The sequence below is a fragment of the Cervus canadensis genome, chromosome 15, assembly GCF_019320065.1.
Source record: "Cervus canadensis isolate Bull #8, Minnesota chromosome 15, ASM1932006v1, whole genome shotgun sequence".
NCBI lineage: Eukaryota > Metazoa > Chordata > Mammalia > Artiodactyla > Cervidae > Cervus > Cervus canadensis.
Window position 1 is genome coordinate 7,553,963 of NC_057400.1, and position 27,891 is coordinate 7,581,853.

A 27,891-nucleotide genomic window follows, 5' to 3' on the forward strand; every position below is an offset into this window, starting at 1 on the left:
TTGTTCCTACTGTTCAGCCACCTGCAAAGTCAGGCCTCAGCCTGTCTTCTTTGCAGCCTTAACCCCTTGCCCTTCCGAGGTCCTGATGCCCTTCTCCCTGCTGAGCCCTCACTTCCCCTGCTTGCTTTCTGCCTGCCCAGCTGCATGTCACCAAGCTTCCCCGATGGACACTGGGGGTGCTCCCTGAAAATGCATGTTTCACCCTGACTGGGGCTTCCCTCCTTGCTTGTTTACCCTGCAACCATGGACTGGTTGGACCTCAGCCAGACCTCAAATGCTCATCAACCCTGCCTTCCTCAGAGTATGAGGCCAGCAGTGTTCTTGACAGAGGGCTGGCAGTACCTGCAGACTGACGTCTCAGCCCACCTGACTGGTGTAGTTGAAGTTGGGGAAGATGGAGACAGTGAAGGCCACTTCTGTGATAACTCCTCTGCACCGAGGTGAACACATGCCAGGTCTGAACAGGTGGGTGCGCCTGCCCACTCCAGCAAAGTGTACAGGGGGAGCTAGAGAAGTTCAAACACTTCTAGATGAAATCTTTAGAAAAAGTGAAGAAGAGAGATTGGAACAGAGGACATTATTTCAAGAGCCCAAGTTATCAAAGACGTAAAGTAACAAAGATACTTTTAATTCATCTACTGATAAAAATTACTCAGCAAGGATTAATAACTGTTTCAGCTCCTAATCTGTTAGAGTCATATCCTGGGCTGTCTTGAGCTCCTGGTTTAGCTAGTTATCTATTAACTTCATCCACAGTATTAGAAAAACAAGGCATTAAATCAGTTTAGGTGAAATGAATGGCTGGCAGCCAAACCCAGTCTCTTATATTCCATATTTTTTCTTTAGTTCTTCTGCTTTGTCAACGTAAGCTTTCATGGCATCTTCTTTAGAAGTCCCTGCAAGGCATCAACAAGATTATTTGTCAGAGAGGCAGTGCTATAGAAAGGCAGCAAACTTTAGAGCCCCAGGTTAATGCTGCGAGCCTCAGTTTCTCACCTGTGAAAGGGCTGGGGGTTCTACCACCTACACCTCACAGACCTGGCCGGACATGACTTTTGAAGTCCTTAAGGAGCTTGGCCCACAGGGAAGGCTCCATAAAGCACTGAGCTCATAATGTGTGTGCAGCTGCCTGAGGCCTGTCACTGGCTTGCTGGCCAGATGAGTATCCCACTGGGGACACAGGTTGTGTTCCACTGACTTTCACGATTGGCTTTGATCTATCAAGTGTTTCTCTGTTGGGCCCTTATCTCTCAGAGCTGTTAAGCTGCCAGGGAAGAAACAAAGCCAGATACCCTCTTCTCCCCAGAGAGCAGCTTTGGGAGCTCTGAAGACAAGCAGCTGGCCCTTGGAGGGGAAGACAGAGGACACTGGAGATATCTCTCAGAGATAGTGATGCCTGGTGTCCTGGATTCTACGCTGAAGGAGAGACTCAGTGGGAATCAGTGTGTGTTCTGGAGTAGGGGCGAGTACATGGGGCCTCAGAATGGTATGGAAATGCCCAATGGGAATGGACAGTCAGAGGGGCATTCCTGTTTCACTTACTTGCAGATCCTAGGAGTGTATTTATTGTATTCTGGCCCCTTTTGAATTCAAGGGTTTCTCATTTGCAGGAAGACAGAGGGCTTATTCAGAAACGAGCAAGCTAGGACACAAAAGCTGGCAGGCACTTCAGTGCCAGCTTCTGGGTCTTGCCGCCGCAGGTGGCATGTGATTAAGTCACAGCTGGGATACTTCTTGGCCTCTGTTCTTAGCATATAATAGCTCCATTCACTGAGGCTACGATGTGCCAGCAGCCTGCCATGCATTAATTCATTTCTTTTTTTAGGTGTCTTTCTGGCTGGAAGGGAAATAGGGAGGGCTACTTGGGCCAGGGGGTCACTGCCTGGCCTTGTGAGGGAAAGGAAGTTGTGGACAGGAAACCATCCCTATTCTGAATATTGTAAAGCCCAAGGCAACTTATCACCTCCCAGTCTGTTTGTCAGTGGCCTGGGCCCCTGCCCCTGCACTCTCCAGATGATATTGTGACTCAGAGATGGTGTTTTTGGAAATGGCACAAATGGTATCATAAGTGGTCTAGTTTTTTTTTTTTTACCATTCTGGTCTAGGTCAGATTGGTTCCCAGCATGTGCCTCATCCATTCTGTTCTCTCTCCTCACCCCTTACACTCCTTAATGAAGAGTATTTTATTACTGGGGTTCCCAAATGAGGGAAGCGTATTAGAACAATTACCTTTCAGCTCATTCCAGGCATCCCACTTGGCCTTGCCTTTGAAGTCCAACATTCCAGGACGTTCTTAAACAAGGGAAGGAAAGACATTAGACCTGCTGCAAGTTCTGATGGGGAACTTTATCCATTTTCTTGCCATGATAGCCATATTTTATCTTCTTTTTCCAGGCTTTGCTATGGAGTTAAATGGGTCTGATATGGTGGGTTCTGCCTTCAGAAACTCACATGTACAGAAATTCAAACTTAAAATCTAGAGAAAATAGGAGGAAAACTGTTCTCATTACTGGAGGGACCCTTTCTTATAAATTTATAACTCCAAAATTTCTTTTAAAAACTGTACTTTATTTTTTTTAAACAAGTACCACAATCCATTCACCTGGCTTGAAATTCAAACACCACAAAGGGATTACTATAAAGTTTCCTTCCACTCTTCCCACCCAAGGTCTCTCTCCCATGTTATTGTTATCAGTTTTGTAGGTGTCCTTTTCTGTGAACCGTCTGTTCATATTCTTGCCCCATTTTGCTACCAAATTGTTAGTCTATTTCTTATTGTTTTATGGGAATTTTATTCCCCCCCACCCCACCCCGAGGGCAAGCTTCCTTTAAGATATACCCTGGTTTTATACCTGCAGACCTGTTATCAGGTCTGGGGAAGCTGTTCCCCTGGGGAACACACTTACCACCTCCCCGCTGACCTAGTTCACTGCCATGCTAAGAAGAAAGCCCAGGGGAGCAATCGCAGTGTCCACAGCCAGGACCACAGTGTCTGAGAAACATACAGTCTCCCCCGAAGTGCTTGCCAGGAAGCATTCCCAGGGACACCTGAGGGAAACTGCGCCCCAGAATCATCATCAGAATCTGAGATTAGCACATCCCAGTAGCCCTCTCATGATGATGCAAAGGTGGTACATTTGCACTGTCTAACTCAGGGTGCCAGCTGAGCACCTGAAGTGTGACTGGGGAGTGAACTGTTGACTTGATTTTAACTATTCTCAGTTTAAATTTAGATAGCTGCATGTGGCTAGTGGCGGCTGTATTGGACCGAAGAGGCCTAGAGTGAGCTGATCAGGAAGTGATAAGAATCCCAAGCCAGTCTACCTACACTAATGCGAAAGCAGGGCAGAGGACAGTCTCTGTGACAATCATGTTTGTCAGAAAAGTGTCTCAGTCACTCTGGCCACCCCCACTTCATTTCCCCTGCCTCCCTGGGAAGGCGCAGAGTTTATAAACCCAGGGTAAAACTCACCTTCACCACAAGACCTTTCTTAACTAAGCTCTCCCTGTGATTTTTATTTTAAAATATTTTATTTATTTGGCTGTGCTGGGTCTTAGTTGCTGCATATAGGATCTTTAATTGTGGGATCTAGTTCCCTGACCAGGGATCGAACCTTGCCCCCTGCAGTGGGAGTATGGAATCTTAGCCACTGGACCATCAGGGAAGTTCCACTCCCTGTGATGTTTGATTTGGCACTGCCCAGGATCCTTAGCAGCCAGCCCACCTGCTCTACCCTCTGCCCTAACTGCAATGGAATTAGGGGCTACGCTCACCCTCCTAAACAGGAGCGAGGGGTGACCTCCTCTATGCTACTGTGGCCACCATCTCTGAGTACCTGTGTACAATGCATCATGCTATTGCCTTAGGGGCAGAATGAAAACTGTCCAAGCGAGAAAAGACATTATAGAATATGGTGGTCCAAACCAAGGTCTCAAATCTGTACTTAGATTTTTTGACAGGGAACAAATGGGGAATTGCTGTCAGAAAAAATGCTTCTGACCTGACGCAGAAAGCCAGCCTACTCTGGCTGTAGCAGCTGACATCAGGCTTGGCCCAGCTGCCAAGCGCCCTGACTTTGATCCTGTCTGACTGGGGTGGAAATAGTGTGGTTCAACAAAACTACTACTGAGCTGAGAGCTTGGAGCAAGTCTCTTCAAAGCTGGGATCTTTGTTCCTCCCAAATAGATAGAAAATGCTGGTGATAACGAGACAAGTCCTCAGACTGGGATTTGAATTCTGCTATCTGAGCCACCAAACCCCACTCAGGAACATTATCTTTGGGCAACCTCTCCCAGCTTAAACCCCAGGAACCACCTTAAGTGTAGGGCTGTGGGTGGTTTTGAGAATGAAGTTGCCAGAGATAACAGTTTCAGTACCAACCAAAGCTGCCAAGCCTACTTTGATGAATCTGGGCCCTCCCAACTCCACCTCAACATACCTGTATTTACGTCACCCACAGTTGCCTGTTTGTAGTGGCTGTAGAGGAACAGCATCTCCTCATCTGCCGGCTTGGCCTTAAGCTGCTTAACTTCCTCAGCAGCTTTGTCAAACTCAGCCTAAATATGAGGGAGAGAAGAGGGCTGACTAGAGTTCGGTAATGAGGATGGAGGGGTTGGAAAGGAAGCACTCTCTTGCCCTGCTGGTGAGGAAAAGCAGTCTTCCTCATCTCCTCAACAGGGCAGCTAGAGAGATTCAGCAAAACCAGGAGGATAAACACATGCCTTCACTCACTTGGACAACTATGTATGGGGCTCTCTCACTAAACCAGATATCACGTGCTGGAAACAGAGGTGAAGGAGGCAGGCTGACGCTGCAGTGGACACACACTTCACAGAAAAAGCACGGCCAACTGGCTGACCCGACAGAGGTCTCAGGACAGCCCTGACTTGCGGCATTGGGTGACTGAAACAGCGGAGAAAACTGCATGAACGCAGCGCTTCAGCGGCCAGAGCCCGCTGGCCCCCTCCCTCCGAGGCCAGGGGATCCGGTGCCAATCCCTGTCCCAGCGTCCGGACTGGAGACGGGGGAGGAGCCAAAGATCGCCCCCCACTGCTAGGTCCCGGGAAAGCGTCTACAGTCAGAGAAGGGAAAGGCCTCTAGGTCACCCCTCCTCAGGCTGCGACCCTCCCCTGGCCTCGCGCTGGACACTCGGCCCCTACTTCCCCTGACCTCCAAGCTCTCAACCGCGGCCTCCTGGCTTCTCCACTCTATCTGGCACCCCTACTCCTGCCTTGTCCTTCCGGATAGGGCACTCTGTCCCCTTAGTCTTTCATTCTATGAAAACCATTACATCCCATCTGTCCATGTTGGACGCTAGCTTCCGACCTCAATTCCTGCTTCACTGCGAACGAAGTCTTCCATATGGCAACTTGCCAGCCGTTGCGGGCTCAGTAACCGGAAAGTTCCGCTTACAGGGCTCTGTTCGGAGTCTGGGCTGGGCAAGGGTCCAGAAATAACAGCAGAGCACGGAAGGGAAAGACCCTGCGGGGTTGTGTCTGCGGGATAATCCCCGCACCAGCTTCCCACCTCGTGGCACCTTCGTAGCCAAGGCTGGGCACGCGTATTACCTGAGACATGCCGGCGGTGTTGCAAAGATTCCAGGAAGCCCGCGGAGGCGGCGAAAAGCAGCAAGCAGTAGCACGAGATACTCAACTGACAGCGCCTTTGGAAGCGCAGCCTTAGGCCTCTCCAGCGGTGCTCGGACCAGCGAGAGACAGCCAATCAGGAGCTAGATGTACGCTGGGGGCGTGCCCAACCGCCCCTCGCTGCCAACCCTGCTTGAACCCGCGGGGTTTGCTTGCGCAAGCGCAGCGGGGAGGAGCCGAAGGGGACGCCGGGAGCAGGTGAGGATCGCGGAAGTAGGGCGCTCTCGGTAGTGACTGCCAGGTGGTCAGAGCTGGAATTGGGTTCCCGGGTCACCGTGGGGAGTGACCCGCGAGGCAGAGAGGGGGGGTGGAAGCTGAAGAGCGGAGGTTTTAAAATTTGTTTCATTAAATCGTGTGTCCTGCGTGAGGTGCCGGAAGTCGCGCCGCTGGACGAGTAACGGCTCACGCTTGGGGAGGGCGAGGGGCCCGGTCCTTCTGTGGGGACTAGAGACTTTCTGGGGGTGGTCCCTGGAGAACTGCGCGAGGGTGGGAAGCTGGAATGGTTCCCAGAGGGTCGAAGCCAAGGCCTCTTCCTCTGAGTGATTGACACGTTCTGTGACTTGCCATTGGCCGTGATTTGCAGTCCTGTTTTGTGTGCGGTAATCTATCTGGTGCCCTCAAGTCAGGGACAGTGTCTTATTTGTCTTGACCTGCCTGGTGTCTCAGACGGTAAAGAACCTGCCCAGCAGTGTGGGAAACCCAGGTTGGATCCCTGGGTCGGGGAAATCCCCTAGAGGAGGGCACGGCAACACCTTCCAGTATTCTTGTCTGGAGAATCCCATGCACGGAGGAACCTGGAGGGGCTACAGACCATGGGGTCGCAAAAAGCAGGACTCAACTGAGCGAGTAACACTTTCACGTTAACAGACTCGGCCCGGACTAGGTGCTCAGCAGACAGCTGTTAAGACTTTCCTTCGTTCATGAGTGTGTACTGAAATCTTGTCAGGTTACTTGCATTGCTCCAGACCGTAGGGTGAAGGATTAAGGGAAGGTAACTTTTGAGAAAGCCCCTCAAGAGGAAGCATTCCAGGCAGAAAATGAGTGTAAATGTATGAGCAGGAAGTGAGGGGAGGATAGGAGATGAGGCTGGAAGGTTAAGGAGGTGGCAGGCTGGCTGGATGATGCAGAACTTTTGAGTTTTATTCTGAGTGAAATGGAAAGTTAGAGGCTTTTGAGCAGAGGATAAGGACACTAGGGCAGTTTTGCAAAGTTGTTGCAGAGGCTAATATTCTCCGTGGGAGAAAGGTGGGTGGGGAATTTGAAGGTGATACCTAAAGACCAAAGGGAGAATTTTCTGGCTGTGGTTACAAAGGAGCTAGGTGAAAGGAGGGAATTGATGGAAAATAAGTCTCCAGAGATCTTTTGATAGAGACCGTTCCTCTCCAGTTCCTAATTTGTAAAGAGGAGTGGACTGCAGATCAACCTCCAGCTTCTTCCCACATTAGTTTATAGCTGTAGGTGTTTAAAGAAAGTCCAAGTAGACGCTTTCAGATATAACTTACTAACTTAATGGAGGTCAGGCTTAATGAAAAGGGGAGAAGTGGAGATGTAATAGCAGGGAGCACATCTCGAGTCTTCAGCCCATGTGTAATTTTGTTTGAGAAAGCAAAGCCAAACGAATTAACAAATTTTGGAGCTAACTTTGGGGAAATTACATTTGAATTGTAAGAGATGTGAATTTCTTCCCAAATGACAATTCAGAACTGTCTTTTTGCCCTTAGTCCCATATGAAACTTGGGTTCACTTTTGCCTCCATCCTTTGGTGCTCACAGCTTCCTTGATGAGATTCAGGTTATTCCCTGTGTGGATCGTATTTGCAGTCAAATATATTTTCTAGTAGGCAGGTTTTGTGCTTCCCTGGTGGCTCAGTGGTAATGATTCTCCCTGCAGTGCAGGAGCCCCAGGAGGTGTGGGTTAACACAGTTATTGTGTTTGTGTTGTGTTTGGCACATTTGAAAAGATTAGGTGCCTCTGAAAATGGAATTTTCTTTTTATTCCTCCAAGGTTGGCTAGTGTGATTGAATTTTGACTGAAGTTAAACATTGCAGAAAGCAAAGCTAGTGTTTTGAATTAACTTGGTAATCTCCAGCTTAAGTGGGGTTGATTTTTTGGTTGCTTCTTTGGAATATATGCCACTTTAAAAAAAAAAAACTGACCTTCCACATGGTGGTTTTGTGCCCAGGTTGCTTAAAGTGACTGAAGTATGGAACTGGTCTCAGGGAGCCTGAGTTTGCAGCGGCTTCAAGTGGGGCTTCAGTTCCTTAACCAGAGATTGAGACTGGGTCGTTGTGGTGAGAGCCCCAAATCCTAGCCACTAGACCAGTGGTCAGTGACAAGGGCTCTGGCCCTTCAGCTTTGCAGAAGAGAATTTCCACAAAGTCAGAAAGTAGTGAAGCAAGTGGAATATTTATTAAGAGGAAAAAGAGTACATTATATGTGGATAGGGACACAGGGGGACTGAGAGAGAGTCCCTGAGTTTTACCTTCGTGGTAATTTGAATTACTTTTATGGGGCATTTCTTCCAAGTTTCTGTTGGCCAGTCATTTTGAATTGCCTGGTTCAGAGTCCATGTTTGATACATCTCAGGATCCTCTCATGTGTGTGCATGTATCTCTTAGCCAAGATAGATTCTACCGAAAAGGCCTAAGGGTAGAACATCTCTTATCATCACTTCCCTTTTGACCTCCACTGAACCCTTTTGCACATATGTAGCTGGGGAGTCGCCTGACTTCAAGAATGGGAAATATGTGGTCTGGGCAGGGAACAGCCTCCTCTCTCAATTTTCCTGTTATTCTCCTGGTGGAGTTTTGGCCCACAGAAAATGAATCTTCAATTGCTTTACCCTGGGGGGTGGGTGGGTGGGAGGGGAGCCATGGCATCTGCCTCCTGCCTCAGAACTAGTAGTGATTGCAGATCCCAGGGAACCGGGTGCTATGTGATCTTGAGGAGAAGGAAGAATGTTTTTCCTTGTTGGGGATCCAGCCTAGGCCAAGTTTTGAAATAGCTGAAGGCATGCTTGCCTTGTGCTTCCTTCCCTCACTTTTCAGTGACTTCCGCCTATGGAAATGCTGCTTTATGGCCTGTTACCATCTCTGCTCTAGGGAATTGGAATGTCACTCAACTTTTAACATAAAGAGAGGGTAACACGTCAGCAGCCGGTATTCAATTTTTAAAAGTGAATTTTAGAGTATATTTGGGGTCAATAGATTATATGAATTTTAAAAAAACAATTTATTTGTTTTTGGCTGTGCTGAGTCTTGTTGTCAGGCAGGCTTTTCTCCAGTGGAGGCTAGCAGGTGCTGCTCTCTAGATGTGCTGTGAGAGCTTCTCATTGCAGTGGCTTCCCTTGTTGGAGAGCATGCACTCCAGGGCACACGCAGGCTCCAGTAGTTTCGGCTCCTGGCTCTAGAACATGGGCTCGATAGTTGTGGTGCACAGGCTTAGTTGCTCTGCGGCATCTTCCCGCACTAGGGAACCATTCTCCGGCACTGACAGGTGGATTCTTTACCGCTGACCCCCCAGGGAGGCCCAGAATTTTTTTATTCTACATTTTGACCCTCCTGGAAGGGTCTTCATATTCCCAAGAAAGGACAAGGTTGTTAGCTCTGTTCATCTTCTTGTTAGCAGCTATCACAGTTGGTGATTATTTTTTGTAATTATTTTATTTACAATCACTTTTATTTTAATTTACTCCTCTACTGTCTGAGCCCCTGCCCTACCTAAGTCAGGGAGGATACGGATCACTGAGTATCAGTTGGTGCTCCGTCTCCAAGTACCTGGCACTTAAATGGTGGGTGAATGAACAGAGTGCTCTTCTCTCTATGAAACATTTTCCTTCTGATTAGCCATGAACTTAGAAACCAACCAAGTTTATTAGAACTAAATGTGAAACTACGAGCTAGAGTAAAGCAGGTGAACTCTGGTGCAAGGGCTGTGTCATCTCTTTGTTCTGCCCTCAGTCTTGGAAATAGAACACTTGAAATGTTAGGGGAGATGAGAACCTGATGAGCTGACTTGTCAGCCTAATTGACCCTCCGAGTTAGTGGAGGGGCCCTAATCATTACTGCAGTTTCCCCCACATCCTTGTCTTGCAGTTTTCCCCCACATCCTTGTCTTGCCAGTTTTGGCTACTCACAGGCTTCACTTTCTGGGTGTCAGTGTAAAGCCAGCCAGGCAAGTTATATTAACAGGTGAAAGCAGTTCTTGCCCAGTGGGTGTGAATAGTAGTTTAATATTATGTTTCTTGGTGTAAACCAAACCTCTAATTTCTAAGAGTAACCTAGTCATTAAAACGTGAAAATCATTACCAAAAGCTTTATGGTAAAGCTTTACTAGAAGGCAAGGGTTAGGGTATTCACAAATGATGAATTATATTCATTTTGTATTTATTTTCTGGTTTCTTGACATAAGAGACTGGGGTTAATCATTTTTGTGACATTTTATAATTGTAGTTTCTAGTTTCGGGAGTCAGGGAGCTCTGGTTTACCATTCTCTGGCCAGGTAGTCCATGGCTTGGGGTTCTATTAGCTCATGTTGTCCTGGAGAAACAACCTGAGTTTGTTCATTAATGATGATACCTATAATAGCAATTTTAGAAAGATGTTATCAGTAACAGCGATTGTAGTCATCTGACTCTGGTTGCTTACTGCTCAGTACCCAATTGAGGTCAGAAGGGATAAAAAAGGGAATAAAATTTTGGATAGAGAGATTAACCATAAACTTGGTAAGGGAACTTGATTTTAGGGGGACTTGGGTTCAGAGGCACTTGGGAACTGCTGCTGGGATAGGAGTGGGGAGAGCTGGATAGAGTTGTGGCCTTTATTTTGTGAAGGTGGGGGAGCTGACAGCTGAGGTGAAAATGTACCTTTTCTCCCGCCCACCCCCCATCCCCCTGCCTTTTCTCCTCTTTTGTCTCTTTTCCTTTTCTGATGAAAAAACTGGTAAGAGGAGGCCTGGTTACCAGAGATCTTAACCAGCCCTTGCCCTTTGCCGTTCTTTTCTTCCTTTGGGTATTTATATTTGGAGAATTGGGTGAGAGAACGGGCACGTGGGTAAGACATCCATGAGTGTGTGAGTCTCACCTTGCCCCTGTCCTGTTTTTGCCCAGCCAATATGGGATTGGGGGGTGGTTTGGGCTTAGTTGAGACATGAAGACCAGGGCTTGCGTAGAGGTGGGGGTTTTCCTGGCAGGAAGTGACCTTCACTGGCTGGGAGTTAAGAAGTAAGGAAAGTTACTTATAAGTTGGTCATGCGCTGGTGATGTGCTGCCTGTGTTCTATTTAGAAATACTTACAAATGTGGGCAGGCATAATGAAGTGCTTTACAAAGATAACTTAAGTTCAGTACAGTAGTTCCTGTTCAACTTCACTAGAAATATAAACTCTCCTCTAAATCTACTTTGTCTTCCTCACTTTGCCTGTTTCCCTAGTTTCAAGTTGTACGTGACAAACTCTTGGTAAATGCTTTGAAACTAGGTTGTTAGAAATGAATTTTCTAGTGTGCTTTCCTATTGTCTGTCAACAACGACAAAAAATAGAAGTATTAAAATTTGATAACAAATGATTTGGCTGGTAATTCCTTTGGAGATAATGCAGTTTTATTTATTTGCTTATTTTTGATTTTTTTTTTTGGATGTGGGCCATTTTTAAAATCTGTATTGCTTTTGTTCCAATATTGCTTCTGTTTTTTGTTTTTCATTTTTTTGGCCCCCAGGCATGTGGAACCTTAGCTCCTTGACCAGAGTTTAAACCTGTGCCCCCTGCAGTGGAAGTGTGGAGTTTCTTAACCCCTGGGCAGTCAGGGAAGTCCCTCTGTGCTGTTATCCCTTACACTCTTCACCTGTTTCGTCCTGGTGGTAACGACTTGCACAGCTATTGTACATACCACAAATAGTACATTGACAATAATAGGTTGAAGATACAGAACATTTTCATCATTGTCCTTTTATTGCCCTGTGATAGCCACAACCACTTCCCTCCTGTCCTTACTCCTCCTCTGCTCCTGACAACCAGGAATTTATTCTGTTTCTATAATTTTGTCATTTCAAGAATGTTATGTAAGTGAAATCATGTAGTTTGTAACCTTTTGGGATTGGCTTCTTTACTCAACATAATTCTCTAGTGATTCATCCAGATCATTGTATGTACCCGTAATTAATTAATTCTTATTGCTGAGTGTATTCCATCTTTTGGATGAACCAGTTTGTTTAACCATTAACTTGTTGAAGGACATCTGCACTGTTCCCACTTTTTAATTGTTACCAATAAAGCTGCTGCTAGTCACTCATGTACAGATTTTTCTGTGAATGTTTTCATTTTTCTGGAATGAAAGCCCAGGAGTGCAGCTCTGGGCCATATGGCCATTCCATGTTTGGTTTTGTAAGAAATTGTCATTGTGTCTGTACCATTTTACATTCCTATCAGTAATAAAGGAGAGATTCAGTTTCTCCACATCCTTGCCAGAATTTGGTGTTATCACTTTTTTATTTTCAGTTCAGTCCAGTCACTCAGTTGTGTCCAACTCCTTGCAACCCCATGAATCACAGCATGCCAGGCCTCCCTGTCCATCACCAACTCCCAGAGTTTATTCAAACTCATGTCCATCGAGTCAGTGATGGCATCCAGCCATCTCATCTTCTGTCATCCCCTTCTCCTGCCCCCAATCCCTCCCAGCATCAGGGTCTTTTCCAATGAGTCAACTCTTCACATGAGGTGGCCGAAGTATTGGAGTTTCAGCTTCATTATCAGTCCTTCCAATGAACACCCAGGACTTAATCTCCTTCAGGATGGACTGGTTAGATCTCCGTGCAGTCCAAGGGACTCTCGAGAGTCTTCTCCAACACCACAGTTCAAAAGCATCAATTCTTTGGTGCTCAGCTTTCTTCACAGTCCAATTCTCACATCCATACATGACCACTGGAAAAACCATAGCCTTGACTGGATGGACCTTTGTTGGCAAAGTAATGTTTCTGCTTTTTAATATGCTATCTAGGTTGGTCCTAACTTTCCTTCCAAGGGGTAAGCGTCTTTTAATTTCATGGCTGCAATCACCATCTGCATTTTTTATTTTAGGCATTCTTACAAGTGTGTAGTGTATCTCATTGTGGTTTTAGGTTTGCATTCCCTAATTATCAATGATGTTGAGCATGTTTTCATGTGTTTATTTGTGCCATGTGTATAATCTCTTCTCTCAATTTTCTGTGTCTTTTGCTTGTGTTTAAATTGAATGTTTTTAAATGTTGAATTTTGGGAGTTCTTAATATATTCCAAATACTATTCCTTTGTTGGATATGTGGTTTACAAACATTTTCTTCCAATTTTTAGTTTGTTTTTTCATCTTCTTAACAGTCTTTCACAAAGCATAAGATTTTAATTCTGGTGAAATCCAGTTTTTCCAATTTTTTCTTTTATGGATTACACTTTTGGTGTCATGTCTAGTAAATCTTGACCTAGCCCTAGATTCTGACAATTTTCTCATTTTTTTGTAAAAATTTTATAGTTTTGCATTTTAAAATTCACGTAATTGATTTTGAGTTAATTTTTATAGAAAGGTATAAGATTTAGATTGAGGTTCTCCTCCCCTCCCTCACCTTGGATGTCTAATTGTTCCAGCACCGTTTGTTGAAAAGATATATTTCCTTTAATGAATTGCTTTTTGCACCTTTTTCTGTAATCTCTTGGGCATATTTATGTGGTCTTTTCTGGGTCCTGTCTTCTGTTGATCTGTGCATCTGTTCCTCCACCAACACTACACAGTCCTGATTATTGTAGCTGTGTAATAAATCTTGAAATAGGGTAAACTAATTCTACTTTATTCTCCTTTTTCAGGATTGTTTAGTTATTTTAGTTCTTTTCTCATTCCATATAAATTTTAGAATAAACTTGTCTATGTCTAGAACTTCTAGCACTATGTTCTAGAACCATAACTATATTGAATAAGAGTGATGAGAGTGGATACATAACTTGCCTTGGATTTGTAGGGAATATTGGTCTGTGGCTTTTGTTTTTATAATGTTTTTGGTTGGTTATCCTGTAACTATAAACTTCATAAAATGAATTAGGAAAGGTTCCCTCCTCTTCTGTTTTCTAGAAGAGAATGTGTAGAATTCTTCAGTGAAACCTTCTGGACCTGGAGATTTCTCTTTTGGGAGTGTCAAAATTATGGATTTTCCTTAATAATTTCCATAAAAGTTCCATTCCGATTATCTATTTCATATTGGGTTAATGGTGGTAGTTGGTATATTTCAAGAAACTGGCCCCTTTAATCTAAGTTGTGAAATGTGTGTATGTAGATTTGTTCATAGTATTCCCTTGTGATAGGTACAGAGTCTTAGTGAATATTTCTTGTTTCATTTCTGATATTTATCATTTAGATCTTCTCTCTTTTTTTGGCCAGTCTTGCACAAGATGTGACATTTTTTTTTTTTATCTTTCTGAAGAACTAGCCCTTTTTTCATTGATTTTCTCTTTATTGTCTTTCTGTTTTCAACTTTATTGATTTCTGTTCTCTATTATTTCTTTCCTTCTGCCTATTTTGGGTTGTTTTGCTTTTATTTTCCTAGGTTCCTGAGATGAAAGCTTCCTGACTCTCCACCAGGCCCCCTCTGACACTAGCTGCTTTGTTACATTAACATTTGTGAAGTGGAGCACAGGTGGCTGGATTGTGACCTGTGGTCAACGGAGGACCACAGAGAAATTGAAATAGAGAAGTTTATTATTCACCCGTCCTGGAGGAAGTGCACCGCACTACCCGAGGACCCACATGGGGAGGAGGTGAAGACTGAGCGCAGGGAGAGAGTGAGCGGTAGGACCTGGAGCGCGTGGTCTGTGGTGGAATCCCTGGGCTTCCCAGTCTGACACTGGATCGATCAGTTCAAACCAAAGGTGCAGGGTTCTAGTAAGCTCTGTGGGGGTTTTATCTAAGGAGTGTGAAAGGGCAGGCCCTGGAGGCAGGGGAAACTGGTGATCACAAGGGCTGTTGGGGAAGTCTTATCAGGAGCTTGTATTTCCTTGTGATTCAGGGCTGTTATCTAGGGCACATACTTCCATGAGGGGGCAGGTTTCAGTTTAAGGTCCTTGCGGGGCTATACTGCCAAACAGAATGTTTGCTGGGGCGGCAGTACCGCGTAGTAGCTCAGCTAAACTCCACAGCGCCCCCGTGGGGAGGGGACGGCCTTTTATTCCTGTGCAGGTGGGGGTCCGAGCTCTTGACTGACTCCAGGGTGCAGAGGAATCAAGCTGATGATTGTCCAGCTCCCTACTCAGCCTTCTCTAATGTGACCCTGGCGGGGGGGTTGGGGCTCCTCCTTAAGGCCTGGGAAGGGTAGAAGTCTAGGCTCCAGCTCTGCCTTTGCTAGTGGGGGTGGGGCTGCAGTTTCTTATGTGATTTCTGGCTGGATTAGAGGGCTCCTTTGTCTAAAAGTTTTCTTTCTTGGCTAGGCTGCCCCTTTTCTGGTCCTTTGGCTAGATAGAGAAGACTTTATTCAAGCTTCCCCCCGCCCCTCTTTCCCTGCACCTGTTCGTGATTCTGGGTTGCTGACTTCAGCTCTGTGTCCAAGATATGTGAAAACCCAGGGACCTCTCCACCATGTTGTTCCTTAGGTCTGTAGGTCCCTAGCTAATCTGCTGCCCTCCCTCCACCTTTCTGATCCTCTTACATTTGTTTTATAGATAATGTCCAGGATTTTTAGTTGTATTTTATCATGACATATAGCAAAAGGTACATCTACTCCATCTTCCTAGACACAGAAATGGAGAATAGTACCACTTAAAATGCATCGTTATTTTCTCTGTGAATTAGACTAGGTTCTGAATTCATAACCTAAGTTGGGGCTTTTAAAGTTGAATAAAAACTCAGTGTTCTCCATTCTTTTCAGAAGAGCATTAGTTCTGTTTTGGCTGTTTGAAAGTTGTTTCATGTGGTTGAAGCTTACAACCTCCCAAATTCAATAGCAGGATTATTTTCTTCTTAAGAAGCCAAGTGGTAGGGGAATATAGGCAATATTTTGTAGTAAGTGGAGTATAACCTTTAAAAAATGTTGTTTACTTGTAACTTATATAGTATTCTATAGCAACTTCTTGAATTAAAAAAAAAGAAGCCAAGTGGTCAAACACAAGCCAAGTCGTTTGCCATTAAAAGTGAGTTTGTGCTGTGCTATACTAAGTGGCTTTAGTCATGTCCAACTCTGTGCAACCCTATGGACTGTAGCCCACCAGGCTCCTCTGTCCATGGGATTCTCCAGGCAAGAATACTGGAGTGGGTTACCATTTCCTCCTCCATGGGATCTTCCTGACCCAGGGATCGAACCTGTGTCTCCCACGTTGCAGGTGGGTTCTTTACCACTAGCATCACCTGGGAAGCCCAAAAAGTGAGTTTCAGTAAGGCCAAATCCAACTTTAGCTAGTGCTTAATATAATGTATGTTTAAAAATATTAACTTAGAAACAATTTATTTTAAAAAGCATCCTTCCTGGGATGGGTGATACAAAAAGTAAGTCTTGAATTTATCTTAACAGTATTTTCGGGCTTTCCAGGTGAGGCAGTGGAAACCCGCTCCAGTCCTCTTGCCTGGAAACTCCCATGGATGGCGAAGCCTGGTGGGCTGCAGTCCGTGGGGTCGCTAAGAGTCGGACACGACTGAGCGACTTCACTTTCACTTTTCACTTTCATGCATTGGAGAAGGAAATGGCAACCCACTCCAGTGTTCTTGTCTGGAGAATCCCAGGGACGGGGGAGCCTGGTGGGCTGCTGTCTGTGGGGTTGCACAGAGTCCGACACAACTGACGCGACTTAGCAGCAGCAGCAGCAGATGGCCCTAGTGGTAAAGAACCCACCTGTCAGTGCAGGTAGAAGTAAGAGACGTGGGTTTGATCCCTGGGTTGGGAAGATCCCCTAGAGGAGGGCACGGCAACCCACTCCAGTATTCTTGCCTGGAGAATCCCTGGTGAGGGATTCCAGAGGAATCCCAGGCTCTAGAGGAGCCTGTAGTCCGTAGGGTCCCATAGTCCATAGGGTCACACAGAGTCGGACACAACTAAAACGACTTACCACATGACAGTATTTTCTGATTATGTGTAACATTCCTGGAAATGTTGCTGCAGTGACACTGACTGTTCTTTAGTAGAGTCTGCCACATACATTATTTGTGTATAGGTGGCTCTTGATGGAAGTCACAAGGCGTGTGTTCTAGTCTTGTCTCTGCTGCTGAATTAGCTGTTATTCTCGACTCACATATCCTTTGTTTCCTCATCTGCAAAATGGGTGCAGCTGTACCTGCTTTGCTGATAAGTAATTGAGGATTATTAATGATATTTCTAAAGCATTTAGCACATTCAGAGTAGCTGTTATTCTCATCCTTATTGCAGTTTGTTAAAGCAAAAACCTTGAAGCATATTCATAACAAAATTAGAGATAACTTGCTCCAGTCCTTCTTAGAAGATCATAGAGTTGGGATTGAGGAGTCTGAGACTTTTCTTCATTGACACCATTGTAATTTTTCAGGGACTGTTTGCAGTACCATTTAATACGGATTGGTATAAAAACAGACAGTTACAGATTGTTTTTTTTGGGGGGGGGGGCCTGGTTGAATCGTATTTCTAGACTCAATTCTAGTGTAAATATATGGAGGCTTCCCCACATCAACAAGCAGTTCTTGATGCTAGGAGGGTATCCAAAAATTCAATTCAGTTCTGACACTATCTGCCCAGATAGAATCAGATACAGTAGATAAAGGGCTCAGTTGCACAAGTCCGCCCTCCTCTGCAGAGGCCAGTCACACAAGTTGTTATCTGTGCTTTTGACCAGCTACAGCCTGGAGGTTCTGTTGACCCCTCCAATTCAGGATGTCAGCTGCAAGTCTAGGTTGCAGCCCATACTTCTGATCAATTGGCTGTAAATCAGAGCCACAACTCCCTCTTGGGGTTCTATTAGCTTGTTAGAAGAGCTCACAGAACTCAGGAAAACCTGTTTACTCACTAGCTTACCAATTTATTATAAAAGGATATTAAAGGATATACATCAACAGCCGGATGAGATACATGGGTTGAGGTCCTACAAAGGGACTTCTGTCGTCACGGCTGATGAAGCTGAGCATGGGGGCATGTGGAAGTGTTCTGGTTCCCCAACGTGGAAGTTCTCTGAAAAAGGTCCAAAAAGCTTCTTTTGGAGTTGTTTATGGAGGCTTCATTACATAGTTATGATTGACTAAATCACTGGCCAGTGGTGATCGATTCAACTTCCAGCACAGGGTGGGACTGAAAGTTAGTTCTCCTGACCACCAGCCCCCAGTTTGTGTGGCTCCCCAAAGTCACCTTCCCTGGAGCGGTTTTCAGAAACTGAGGATGAGAGACCAAATACCATTCCATTGTTCAGGAAATTCAAAGAGACTTAGAAACCATGAGCAGGAACTGTGGATGAGGACCAAATGTATATATATTTCCTATAAATCATGACATTTCTGTGTAGTGAGGCTTCGCTGTAACTGTAGTTCATATGTATTTTGGACTGCACCCTGCAGCATGGAGGATCTTAGTTCCCTGGACCAGGGATCCACATTGGGCCCCCTGCAGTGCAAGTGCTGACTCGTAACTCCTGGACCACCAGGGAACAGCTGCTGTTCATATATTAATAGTTAGGTTACTTTCAAAAAGGAAAGTTTTCGTTTAAGCAGACAAATGTTAAAACTGTCATTCATGCCCCTTTATCCACTGCCTCCCTCTGTAAGAACACCTTTCACTTCTATATATGTCTTTGCAATTTGGCATTTGTGTTAGTCTCTTAGGGTTGCTATAGCAAAGTATCATCAACTGGGAGACCTGAAACAACAGATATTTATTGTCCCATAGTTCTGGGGGCCAGAAGTCCGAAAGCAATGAGCAAGCCTGATTCCTTGTGAGGATTTTGAGAATCTGTTCCTTGTCTCTCTCTTATTTTCTGGTAGCCCTAAGCATTCCTTGGCTTGTAGAGGCATCACTTCAGTCCCCCATCTTCACATGGTGGTCTTGTGTGCTTGTCTTTACAAGGCCCTCTGCCTTCATAAGGACGCTAGTCGTGTTGGATATGAGGCCCAGCCTACCCCAGTACGACCTCACCTTAATGAGTTAAATCTTCAGCAACTGCATTTACAGATAAGGTCACATTCTGAGATACTGGGTAAGGGTTAGGATGTCAACTTAACTTTTCAGGGAGAACACAGTACCACCCACAACAACATTCACCTAAAAGTCAGAAATAAATGAATCGGTATTAAAAACAAGCGCTTTCCGTCATGCATTGTTGTTTTATAGTAGGGGAAAAGAGAGCGAAGGAATAATAAGTGGAGCCGAGTCAGTCAGAAAAGGTCCTCCTGATGGGGTTCCAATTACACTGATAGGGAGGATCCAGTTTTAGAAAAAACAAGAATGTTTCAAGCTAGAGAACAACCTGTTCTCTAGTTTCTGGAATAATCCAGAAATAGCTGGATGTATTGGAAGAACTGAAGGAGGACCAGTGTAATTGTTGAGCAGTGGCATAGTGGGGGAGATGGTGTCTAGGGCCAAACCATGCAGGGACTAGCTGGCCATAATGATGAGTTCACTTCTTTCCTTTAGGGGCTCTGGGGAGCCTGTGAAGAATTTTAAGCAGGGGAGACATATTCAGATTTACATATTAAGGAGATCACTCCTGCTGCTATATGTCACATGGATTGAGAGAACTGGACTGGTATTGGGACCAAGACCAGTTTCCATTATTTCAGTAGAGACAGTGAGAGTGGAGGCTTAGACTAGTGTAGCGGAATTGGAGAGAAATGGGGAAATTCAAGATACGTTTTGGGGAAAGAGCTGAGAAGATTTGCTGGGTTAGCTAAAGAGTAAGGAAGGAGGAATCCTCTGCTGATGGCTTGAGTAACTCGGTGTAATGGACTGAGATGGGGAAATTAGGATTAGGGGTTGGGGTCAGATTTAACTGCCAGGTTCAGTTTGGGATATGTTAAATGCATGGGGTGATATCTAAGTAGAGAAGTTAAGTAGCCCACTGATGTCCGAGTTTTGAACTTAGGTCTGAAATGTATTTGAGAGAGTGGTCATAGGAGCAGTAACATTTCAAGGTCTCAGAGAGGAGAGGAGCCTGGAGAAGATCTAGGAAAGGAGCAGTGCAGTAATAGACAGCTGAAGAGAGTGTGTCCCAGAGGCAGACAAGGATAAGCAGGTCCTTCAGCTTTGTTGAGTGCTTCTAAGAAGTTGAGTGTGATCAAAGGGATATGAAGAAAAGGAGAGAAGTGTATTCAGTGGATCCGACCTCTGCCATTTTAACTGAGGGGTGAGTGCGAAGTCTTTCAGTTCTATTCAGTTCAGTCACTCAGTCACGTCTGACTCTTTGCAACCCCATGGACTGCAGCATGCCAGGCTTCTCTGTCCATCACCAACTTCCAGAGCTTGCTCAAACTCATGTCTATTGAGTCGGTGATGCCATCCAACCATCTCATCCTCTGTTGCCCCCTTCTCTTCCTGCCTTCAGTCTTTCCAAGCATCAGGGTCTTTTCCAGTGAATCAGTTCTTCACATAAGATGGCCAAAGTATTGGAGCTTCAGCATCAGTCTTTCCAATGAATATTCAGGACTGATTTCCTTTAGGATTGACTGGTTGGATCTCCTTAGAGTCCAAGGTACTCTCAAGAGTCTTCTCCAACACCACAGTTCAAAAGCATAAATTCTTTGGCACTCAGCCTTCTTTATGGTCCAACTCTCACATCCCTACATGACTACTGGAAAAACCATAGCTTTGACTAGATGGACCTTTGTTGGCAGAGTAATGTCTCTGCTTTTTAATATGCTGTCTAGGTTGCTCATAGCTTTTTTTCCAAGGAACAAACGTCTTTTAATTTCATGGCTGTGGACACGGTCTGCAGTGATTTTGGAGCCCTAGAAAATAAAGTCTGAAGCTGTTTGCATTGTTTCCCCATCTATTTGCCATGAAATGATGGAACTGATGCCATGATCGTCGTTTTTTGAATGTTGAGTTTTAAGCCAGATTTTTCACTCTCCTCTTTCACTTTCATCAAGAGGCTATTTAGTTCCTCTTTGCTTTCTGCCTAAAGGGTGGTGTCATCTGCATATCTGAGGTTATTAGTATTTCTCCTGGCAATCTTGATTCCAGCTTGTGCTTCATCCAGCCCAGCGTTTCTCTTGATATACTCTGCATATAAGTTAAATAAGCAAGGTGACAATATACAGCATTGACGTACTCCTTTCCCAATTTGGAACCAGTCCATTGTTCCATGTCTGGTTCTAACTGTTGCTTCTTGACCTGCATACAGATTTCTCAGGAGGCAGGTAAGGTGATCTGGTATTCCCATCTCTTGAAGAATTTTCTACAGTTGATTGTAATCCACACAATCAAAGGCTTTGGCATAGTCAATAAAGCAGAAGTAGATGTTTTTCTGGAACTCTCTCGTTTTTTTGATGATTGAATGGATTTTGGCAATTTGGTCTCTGATTCCTCTGCCTTTTCTAAATCTGGAAGTTCTCAGTTTGCATACTGTTGAAGCCTAGTTTGGAGAATTTTGAGCACATCTTTGCTAGTGTGTGAGATGAGTGCAATTTTGCAATAGCTGGAACATTCTCTCTCTTTTGCATTGATCACTGAGGAAGGCTTTCTTGTCTCTCCTTGCTATTCTTTGGAACTGTACATTCAAATGGGTATATCTTTCCTTTTCTTCTTTGCTTTTCGCTTCTCTTCTTTTTACAGCTGTTTGTAAAGCCTCCTCAGAAGCCATTTTGCTTTTTTGTGTTTCTTTTTCTTGGGGATGGTCTTGATTCCTGTCTGCTGTACAATGTCACAAACCTCCGTCCATAGTTCATCAGGCACTCTGTCTATCAGATCTAGTCCCTTAAATCTATTTCTCACTTCCACTGTATAGTCATAAGGGATTTGATTTAGGTTATACTTGAATGGTCTCGTGGTTTTCCCCACTTTCTTCAATTTAAGTCTGAATTTTGCAATAAGGAGTTCATGATCATGAGCCACAGTCAACTCCTGGTCTTGTTTTTGCTGACTGTATAGAGCTTCTCCATCTTTGGCTGCAGAGGATATAATCAATCTGATTTTGGCATCGACCATCTGGTGATGTCCATGTGTAGAGTCTTCTCTTGTGTTGTTGGAAGAGGGTGTTTGCTATGACCAGTGCGTTGTCTGGCAGAACTCTATTAGCCTTTGCCCTGCTTCATTCTGCACTCCAAGGCCAAATTTGCGTGTTGCTCCAGGTGTTTCTTGACTTCCTACTTTTGTATTCCAGTGCCCTATGATGAAAAGGACATCTTTTTTGGGTGTTAGTTCTAGAAGGTCTTGTAGGTCTTCATAGAACCATTCAACTTCAGCTTCTTCAGCGTTACTGGTCGGGGCATAGAGTTGGATTACCATGATATTGAATGGTTTGCCTTGGAAACGAACAGAAATCATTCTGTTGTTTTTGAGATTGTATCCAAGGACTGCATTTGGGACTCTTTTATTGACTATGATGGCTACTCCATTTCTTCTAAGGGATTCCTGCCCACAGTAGTAGACATAATGGTCATCTGAGTTAAATTCACTCATTCCATCCGTCTTAATTTGCTGATTCCTACAATGTTGATGTTCACTCTTGCCATCTCCTGTTTGACCACTTCCAATTTGCCTTGAGTCGTGGACCTAACATTCCAGGTTCCTGTGCAATATTGCTCTTTACAGCGTCGAATCTTGCTTCTGTCACCAGTCCCATCCACAATTGGGTGTTGTTTTTGCTTCGGCTCCATCCCTTCATTCTTTCTGGAGTTATTTCTCTACTGATCTCCAGTAGCATATTGGGCACCTACTGACCTGGGGAGTTCATTTTTCAATGTCCTATCTTTTGCCTTTTCATACTGTTGATGGGGTTCTCGAGGCAAGAATACTGAAGTGGTTTGCCATTCCCTTCTCCAGTGGACCACATTCTCTCAGACCTCTCCACCACGACCCAACCGTCTTGGGTGGCCCCACACGGAATGGCTTAGCTTCATTGAGTTAGACAAGGCTGTGGTCCATGTGATCAGATTGACTAGTATGCAGAGTACATCATGAGAAATGCTGAGCTGGAGGAAGCAGAAGCTGGAATCAAGATTGCTGGGAGAAATATCAATAACCTCAGATATGTAGATGACACCACCCTTATGGCAGAAAGTGAAGAAGAGCTAAAGAGCCTCTTGATGAAAGTGAAAGAGGAGAGTGAAAAAGTTAGCTTGAAGCTCAACATTCAGAAAACTAAGATCATGGCATCCGGTCCCATCACTTCATGGCAAATAGATGGGGAAACAATGGAAACAGTGGCTGACTTTATTCTTCTGGGCTCCAAAATCACTGCAGATGGTGATTGCAGCCAGGAAATTAAAAGATGCTTGCTCCTTGGAAGAAAAGCTATGACCAACCTAGACAGCATATTAAAAAGCAGAGACATTGCTTTGCCAACAAAGGTCCATCTAGTCAAGGCTATGGTTTTCCCAGTAGTCATTTATGGATGTGAGAGTTGGACTATAAAGAAAGCTGAGCGCCGACGAATTGATGCTTTTGACTGTGGTATTGCCAGGCTTCAGCAATACTTGAACCGAGAACTTCCAGATGTTCAAGCTGGTTTTAGAAAAGGCAGAGGAACCAGAGATCACATTGCCAATATCTGCTGGATCATCGAAAAAGCAGAGAGTTCCAGAAAAACATCTATTTCTGCTTTATTGACTACGTGAAAGCCTTTGACTGTGTGGAGCACAATAAACTGTGGAAAATTCTGAAAGAGATGGGAATACCAGACCACCTGACCTGCCTCTTGAGAAACCTGTATGCAGGTCAGGAAGCAACAGTTAGAACTGGACATGGAACAGCAGACAGGTTCAAAATAGGAAAAGGAGTATGTCAAAGCTGTATATTGTCACCCTGCTTATTTAACTTATATGCAGAGTACATATTGAGAAACGCTGGGCTGGAGGAAGCACAAGCTGGAATCAAAGATTGCTGGGAGAATATCATAACCTCAGAATGCAGAAATGACACCAACCCTATGGGCAGAGAGTGGAAGAGGGAACTAAAGAGGCCTCTGATGAAAGTGAAAGAGGAAGAGTGGAAAAAGTTGGCTTAAAGCTCAACATTCAGAAAACTAAGAATCATCGGATCTGGTTCCCATCACGCAATGGGAAATAGAATGGGGAAAACAGTGGAAACAGTGTCAGACTTTTTGGGGCTCCAAAATCACTACAGATGGTGACTGCAGCCATGAAATTAAAAGACTCTTACTCCTTGGAAGGAAAGTTATGACCAACCTAGATAGCATATTAAAAAGCAGAGACAGTACTTTGCCAACAAAGGTCTGTCTAGTGAAGGCTATGGTTTTTCCAGTGGTCATGTATGGATGTGAGAGTTGGACTGTGAAGAAAGCTGAGCGCTAAAAAATTGATGCTTTTGAACTGTGGTGTTGGAGAAGACTCTTGAGAGTCCTTTGGACTGCAAGGAGATCCAAGCAGTCCATCCTGAAGGAGATAAGTCCTGGGTGTTTATTGGAAGGACTGATGCTGAAGCTGAAACTCCAATACTTTGGCCACCTGATACAAAGAGCTGACTCATTTGAAAAGACCCTGATGCTGGGAAAAATTGAGGGCAGGAGGGGAAGGGGATGACAGAGGATGAGATGGTTGGATGGCATCACCGACACAATGGACATGGGTTTGGGTGGACTCCAGGAGTTGGTGATGGACAGGGAGGCCTGGCGTGCTGCAGTTCATGGGGTAACAAAGAGTCAGACACGACTGAGTGGCTAAACTGAACTGAATTGAACATTCTTTAGCATTGCCTTTCTTTGGGATTGAAGTGAAAACTGACCTTTTACAGTCCTGTGGCCACTGCTGAGTTTTCTAAATTTTCTGACATACTGAGTGCAGCACTTTCACAGCATCATCTTTTAGGATTTGAAATAGCTCAACTGGAATTCCATCATCTCCACTAAGTTTCTTGGTAATGATGTTTCTAAGGCCCACTTGACTTTTCATTGCAGGATGTCTGGCTCTAGGTGAGTGATCACACCATCATGGTTATCTGGGTCATTAAGATCTTTTTTTGTGTAGTTTTTCTGTGTATTTTTGCTACCTCTTCTTAATATGTTCTGCTTCTGTTAGATCCATACCATTTCTGTCCTTTATTGTGCCCATCTTTGCATGAAATGTTCCCTTGGTAGCTCTTATTTGCTTGAAGAGATCTCTAGTCTTTCCCATTCTATTGTTTTCCTTTATTTGCATTGATCGCTGAGGAAAGCTTTCTTATCTCTCCTTTCAATTCTTTGGAACTCTGCATTCAGATGAATATATAAATTTCATTTTCTCCTTTGCCTTTGACTTCTTTTCTAAGCTATTTGTAAGGCCTTCTCAGACAACCATTTTGCCTTTTTGCATTTCTTTTTCCTGGGGATGGTTTTGATCACCAATTCCTGTACAATGTTAGGAACCTCTGTTCTAAAGTCTTCTTTAGAATAGATTGAAGAGAGAATGGGAGGTGGGGAATTGGATCAGCAGAGTAAACACACCAGCCCTGTGCTGGGGGCAGACACTATCTTCCAAGGCCATAGGCTATATAGATATCCTGAGAAAAGATAGCTGAGAGCAGAGGCCGCCAGTGCTTCTGCTCAGTAACATATGCAGAAACTCAGACTCATGGAAAATTGTCTCTGGCTAGGAGCCACTCCCAGGTGGCACTGGTGGTAAGGAACCCGCTTGCCAGTGCAGAAGATGTAAGAAATGTGGGTTTGATCCCTGGATCGGGAAGATCCCCTGGAGAAGGGGCAACCCACTCCAGTATTCTTGCCTGGAGAATCCCATGGACAGAGGAGCCTAGTGGCTACAGCCCACGGGGTCACAAAGAGTCAGACACGACTGAAGTGACTTAGCACGCCCGGCAAGAGCCACTCCTCATTTCTGTAGCATATTCCAGTGAATTTTCCTTTGAGTATGCCACTCTCTCAGCCAGTCTGGTTAATCTGCCGACAGGCTGGGACTAAATCAATTCTGTTCATCTCAGACAGCATTTCATTAGGACTACTGTCAGTAAGACTCCAAGCCGCAAGCCTAGGGCAACCTGCAGTATCAACCTCCGCCATACCACCAGGGTCCTGAGCAAATCCCGGAAACCACCCATGGGTCTTAGAAAACCAGGGGCCTTTCTCTTTAAGTTTCTGTATTGACCTTTCCTCTGGGTGCAAGACATCAATCTAGGTGCAGCAGCTTGTATTAGCCTTGTCACAGACTCCACCCTGGGCAAAAGGCAGGAGTCTAGAGTCTGCCACCCATCGCCACGCTGGCCAGTGAGTGAACCCTTGCTAACCTGCTAGCGAGGTGGTGTTACTTATCACTTTAGCTTAAGCTGGGGATGGATTTCAAACCACCTTTTCTGTTTGGATGGCTCACTGGGGGAAACTGCCCATAGGGTCTACTTAAGATAGTTAACCCTCCTGGAAGCTTTCCTGAGTTCCCTAGGGCTGTTTTGGAGAGATTGCTACCTCTAATCTAGTCTCCGGTAGTCTGAGATCTTACTCATGTGTGTTCTTAGATCTGTGTTTTGGGGGAGAGGCAAGTGGTCTGGATGTGCGCGCGCACACACACACACTCACGCATACAGTCAGTCACAGGCCTGGAGTGCATTTGGTATCCCTGGAAAAAAATTTCTTTACAGTTTGCAATTGGGACTCACATGATTCAGAGCACATAGGTTGTCAGGGCCTCCAGTATGACCCTTGACCTTCTCAACCCAAATGTATCACTTGGGTTCACGTTATTGCACTTGGGCCTTGTTTTTGGAGGCACTGCCTGAGGGCCAGCAGTCGGTCTGTCTTGTTGGTTTAGGCTGCCCGCTGAGTGTCATTGTCTGTAACATGACGTGCTGAGCAACGGCTGTGGGGATGGGGTGGAGAAGACGTCTGGAGGTGTGGACAGATGTCTTGTATGAGAAGTACAGGAGCTGGGACAGATGTTCTGAGACACTTGTTTTCTTGGTGACAGTGATCACATTGGGATCAGAGCCATCTGTCAAGGGGTGGCAAATTCAGGAGTCAGTTAAATTTAAAGTGCTTATACCAACTTTGGGGAAGCTTGTCAGGGTGTTTTGCTTCATGTGAACTGCTCCGGGGCAGTTCGGAAAGATGAAAGATCGTTAAGGAATGGTCCTTCCCACCCGTATCTCCTGGGGTACAGGTTGTTCTCTTCAGTGGTGAGGTTAATACCCTCCCTCCGCCTCCACAAAAATGTGTGTGTCCCATTCCAGGCCCGTGGACACCGCTGGGTTTGAGCTTAGCCAAACGATCCGTGAACTGAATCCAGGCATTTAGGGCAACCTCGTTGAACAGAGCGTCCTGCTGAGTCAGTAGCTGTGTCAGAGAGGTGAGGAGCCCGAAACGCAAAGGAGTGCCTCTGAATGGAGGCTGTCTCCCTTTGCTAGAGGCTCTAGTTTGCAAAATCATCAGCCACAGAGACTGGTACCTCAACGAGGTCATTGGGTTGTGGGAACCAAAGTTAGAGGTGTATTGCAGCTTGTTGGACCACTTTTGATGCAGCCAGTTGATTTGGGCACCACTCAGGATGCTGCCTTGTAGGTTAAAAAGACCATGTAGAGTGTCCATGTGAGGACTGTATCAATCAGGATTCAACTGGAGAAGCAGCAGAACCAGTAGGGACAAAATGCACAGACACACACACACACATGGAATTGACTTACTCTGTGGTGGGGACTGGATAAGCAGGTTGGAAATCCAGAGGCCAGCAGTCAGGAAGCGCCCGTGAGGAGCAGACTGGACCCCACAGACACCAACCAAGGCTCGTGGTCCCAGGCAGCGGTCAGGAGGGAGGACCCAGGGGAAGGGAGAGCAAGTGCAGCCCTCACGGTAGTTTGGACTCTCTGAGCTCAGGGACGCCTACATCCTCCTGTGCTGTGCTCAGTCCACCTCTTTGCGACCCCATGGACTATACCCCGCCAGGCTTCTCTGTCATGGGGTTTCGCCAGGCAAGAATACTGGAATGGGTTGCCATGCCCCCGCTCCAGGGGATCTTCCCAACCCATGTATCCAAACCAGGTCTCCTACATTGCAGGCAGATTCTTTACTGCCTGAGCCACCAGGAAGTCCTCCTAAAGGGCTTCTAACTGATTAAGTGAGGCCTGCCCAGGAAAATCTCTCTTTTGATTAAGGCCAGCTGATTATGGACTTTAATTGTATCTACAAAATGTATATGCTACAA

General features: G+C 45.2%; 2 protein-coding genes across 4 annotated transcripts in view; one reads left to right on the forward strand and one right to left on the reverse strand.

The window, feature by feature from the left end:
- Positions 1 to 607: 607 nt before the first annotated feature.
- DBI (diazepam binding inhibitor, acyl-CoA binding protein) lies at positions 608 to 5,710 on the reverse strand. Its single transcript, XM_043487912.1, has 4 exons — positions 5,569 to 5,710; positions 4,440 to 4,557; positions 2,230 to 2,292; positions 608 to 896 (listed from the first exon to the last, which is right to left on the reverse strand). Exons 1-4 carry the CDS (start codon positions 5,575 to 5,577, stop codon positions 823 to 825), a joined length of 264 nt encoding a protein of 87 aa, XP_043343847.1. The 5' UTR covers positions 5,578 to 5,710; the 3' UTR covers positions 608 to 822.
- Positions 5,711 to 5,714: 4 nt separating this feature from the next.
- The window catches only part of C15H2orf76 (chromosome 15 C2orf76 homolog), a 71,507-nt gene continuing 49,330 nt past the window's right edge, over positions 5,715 to 27,891 (forward strand). For 2 of the 3 annotated variants that reach the window (XM_043487910.1, XM_043487908.1), the window contains exon 1: positions 5,720 to 5,844. Coding sequence is in view for 1 of the 3 variants with exons in the window: in XM_043487908.1 (XP_043343843.1) it covers positions 5,734 to 5,844 (111 nt within the window). In the remaining 2 variants the exon portion in view is untranslated. Of the gene's footprint in view, positions 5,845 to 27,891 lie in introns of all 3 variants that reach the window. The other variant, XM_043487909.1, reaches the window with a different exon arrangement.

Bases quoted from the DNA above. Each gene is read 5' to 3' on its own strand.
- DBI (XM_043487912.1), bottom strand. The intron at 2,293-4,439 runs GTATGTTGAGGT...CCCTTGTTTAAG, and splicing joins TGTGGGTGACGTAAATACAG to AACGTCCTGGAATGTTGGAC. The intron at 897-2,229 runs GTAATTGTTCTA...GATGCCTTGCAG, and splicing joins TGCCTGGAATGAGCTGAAAG to GGACTTCTAAAGAAGATGCC.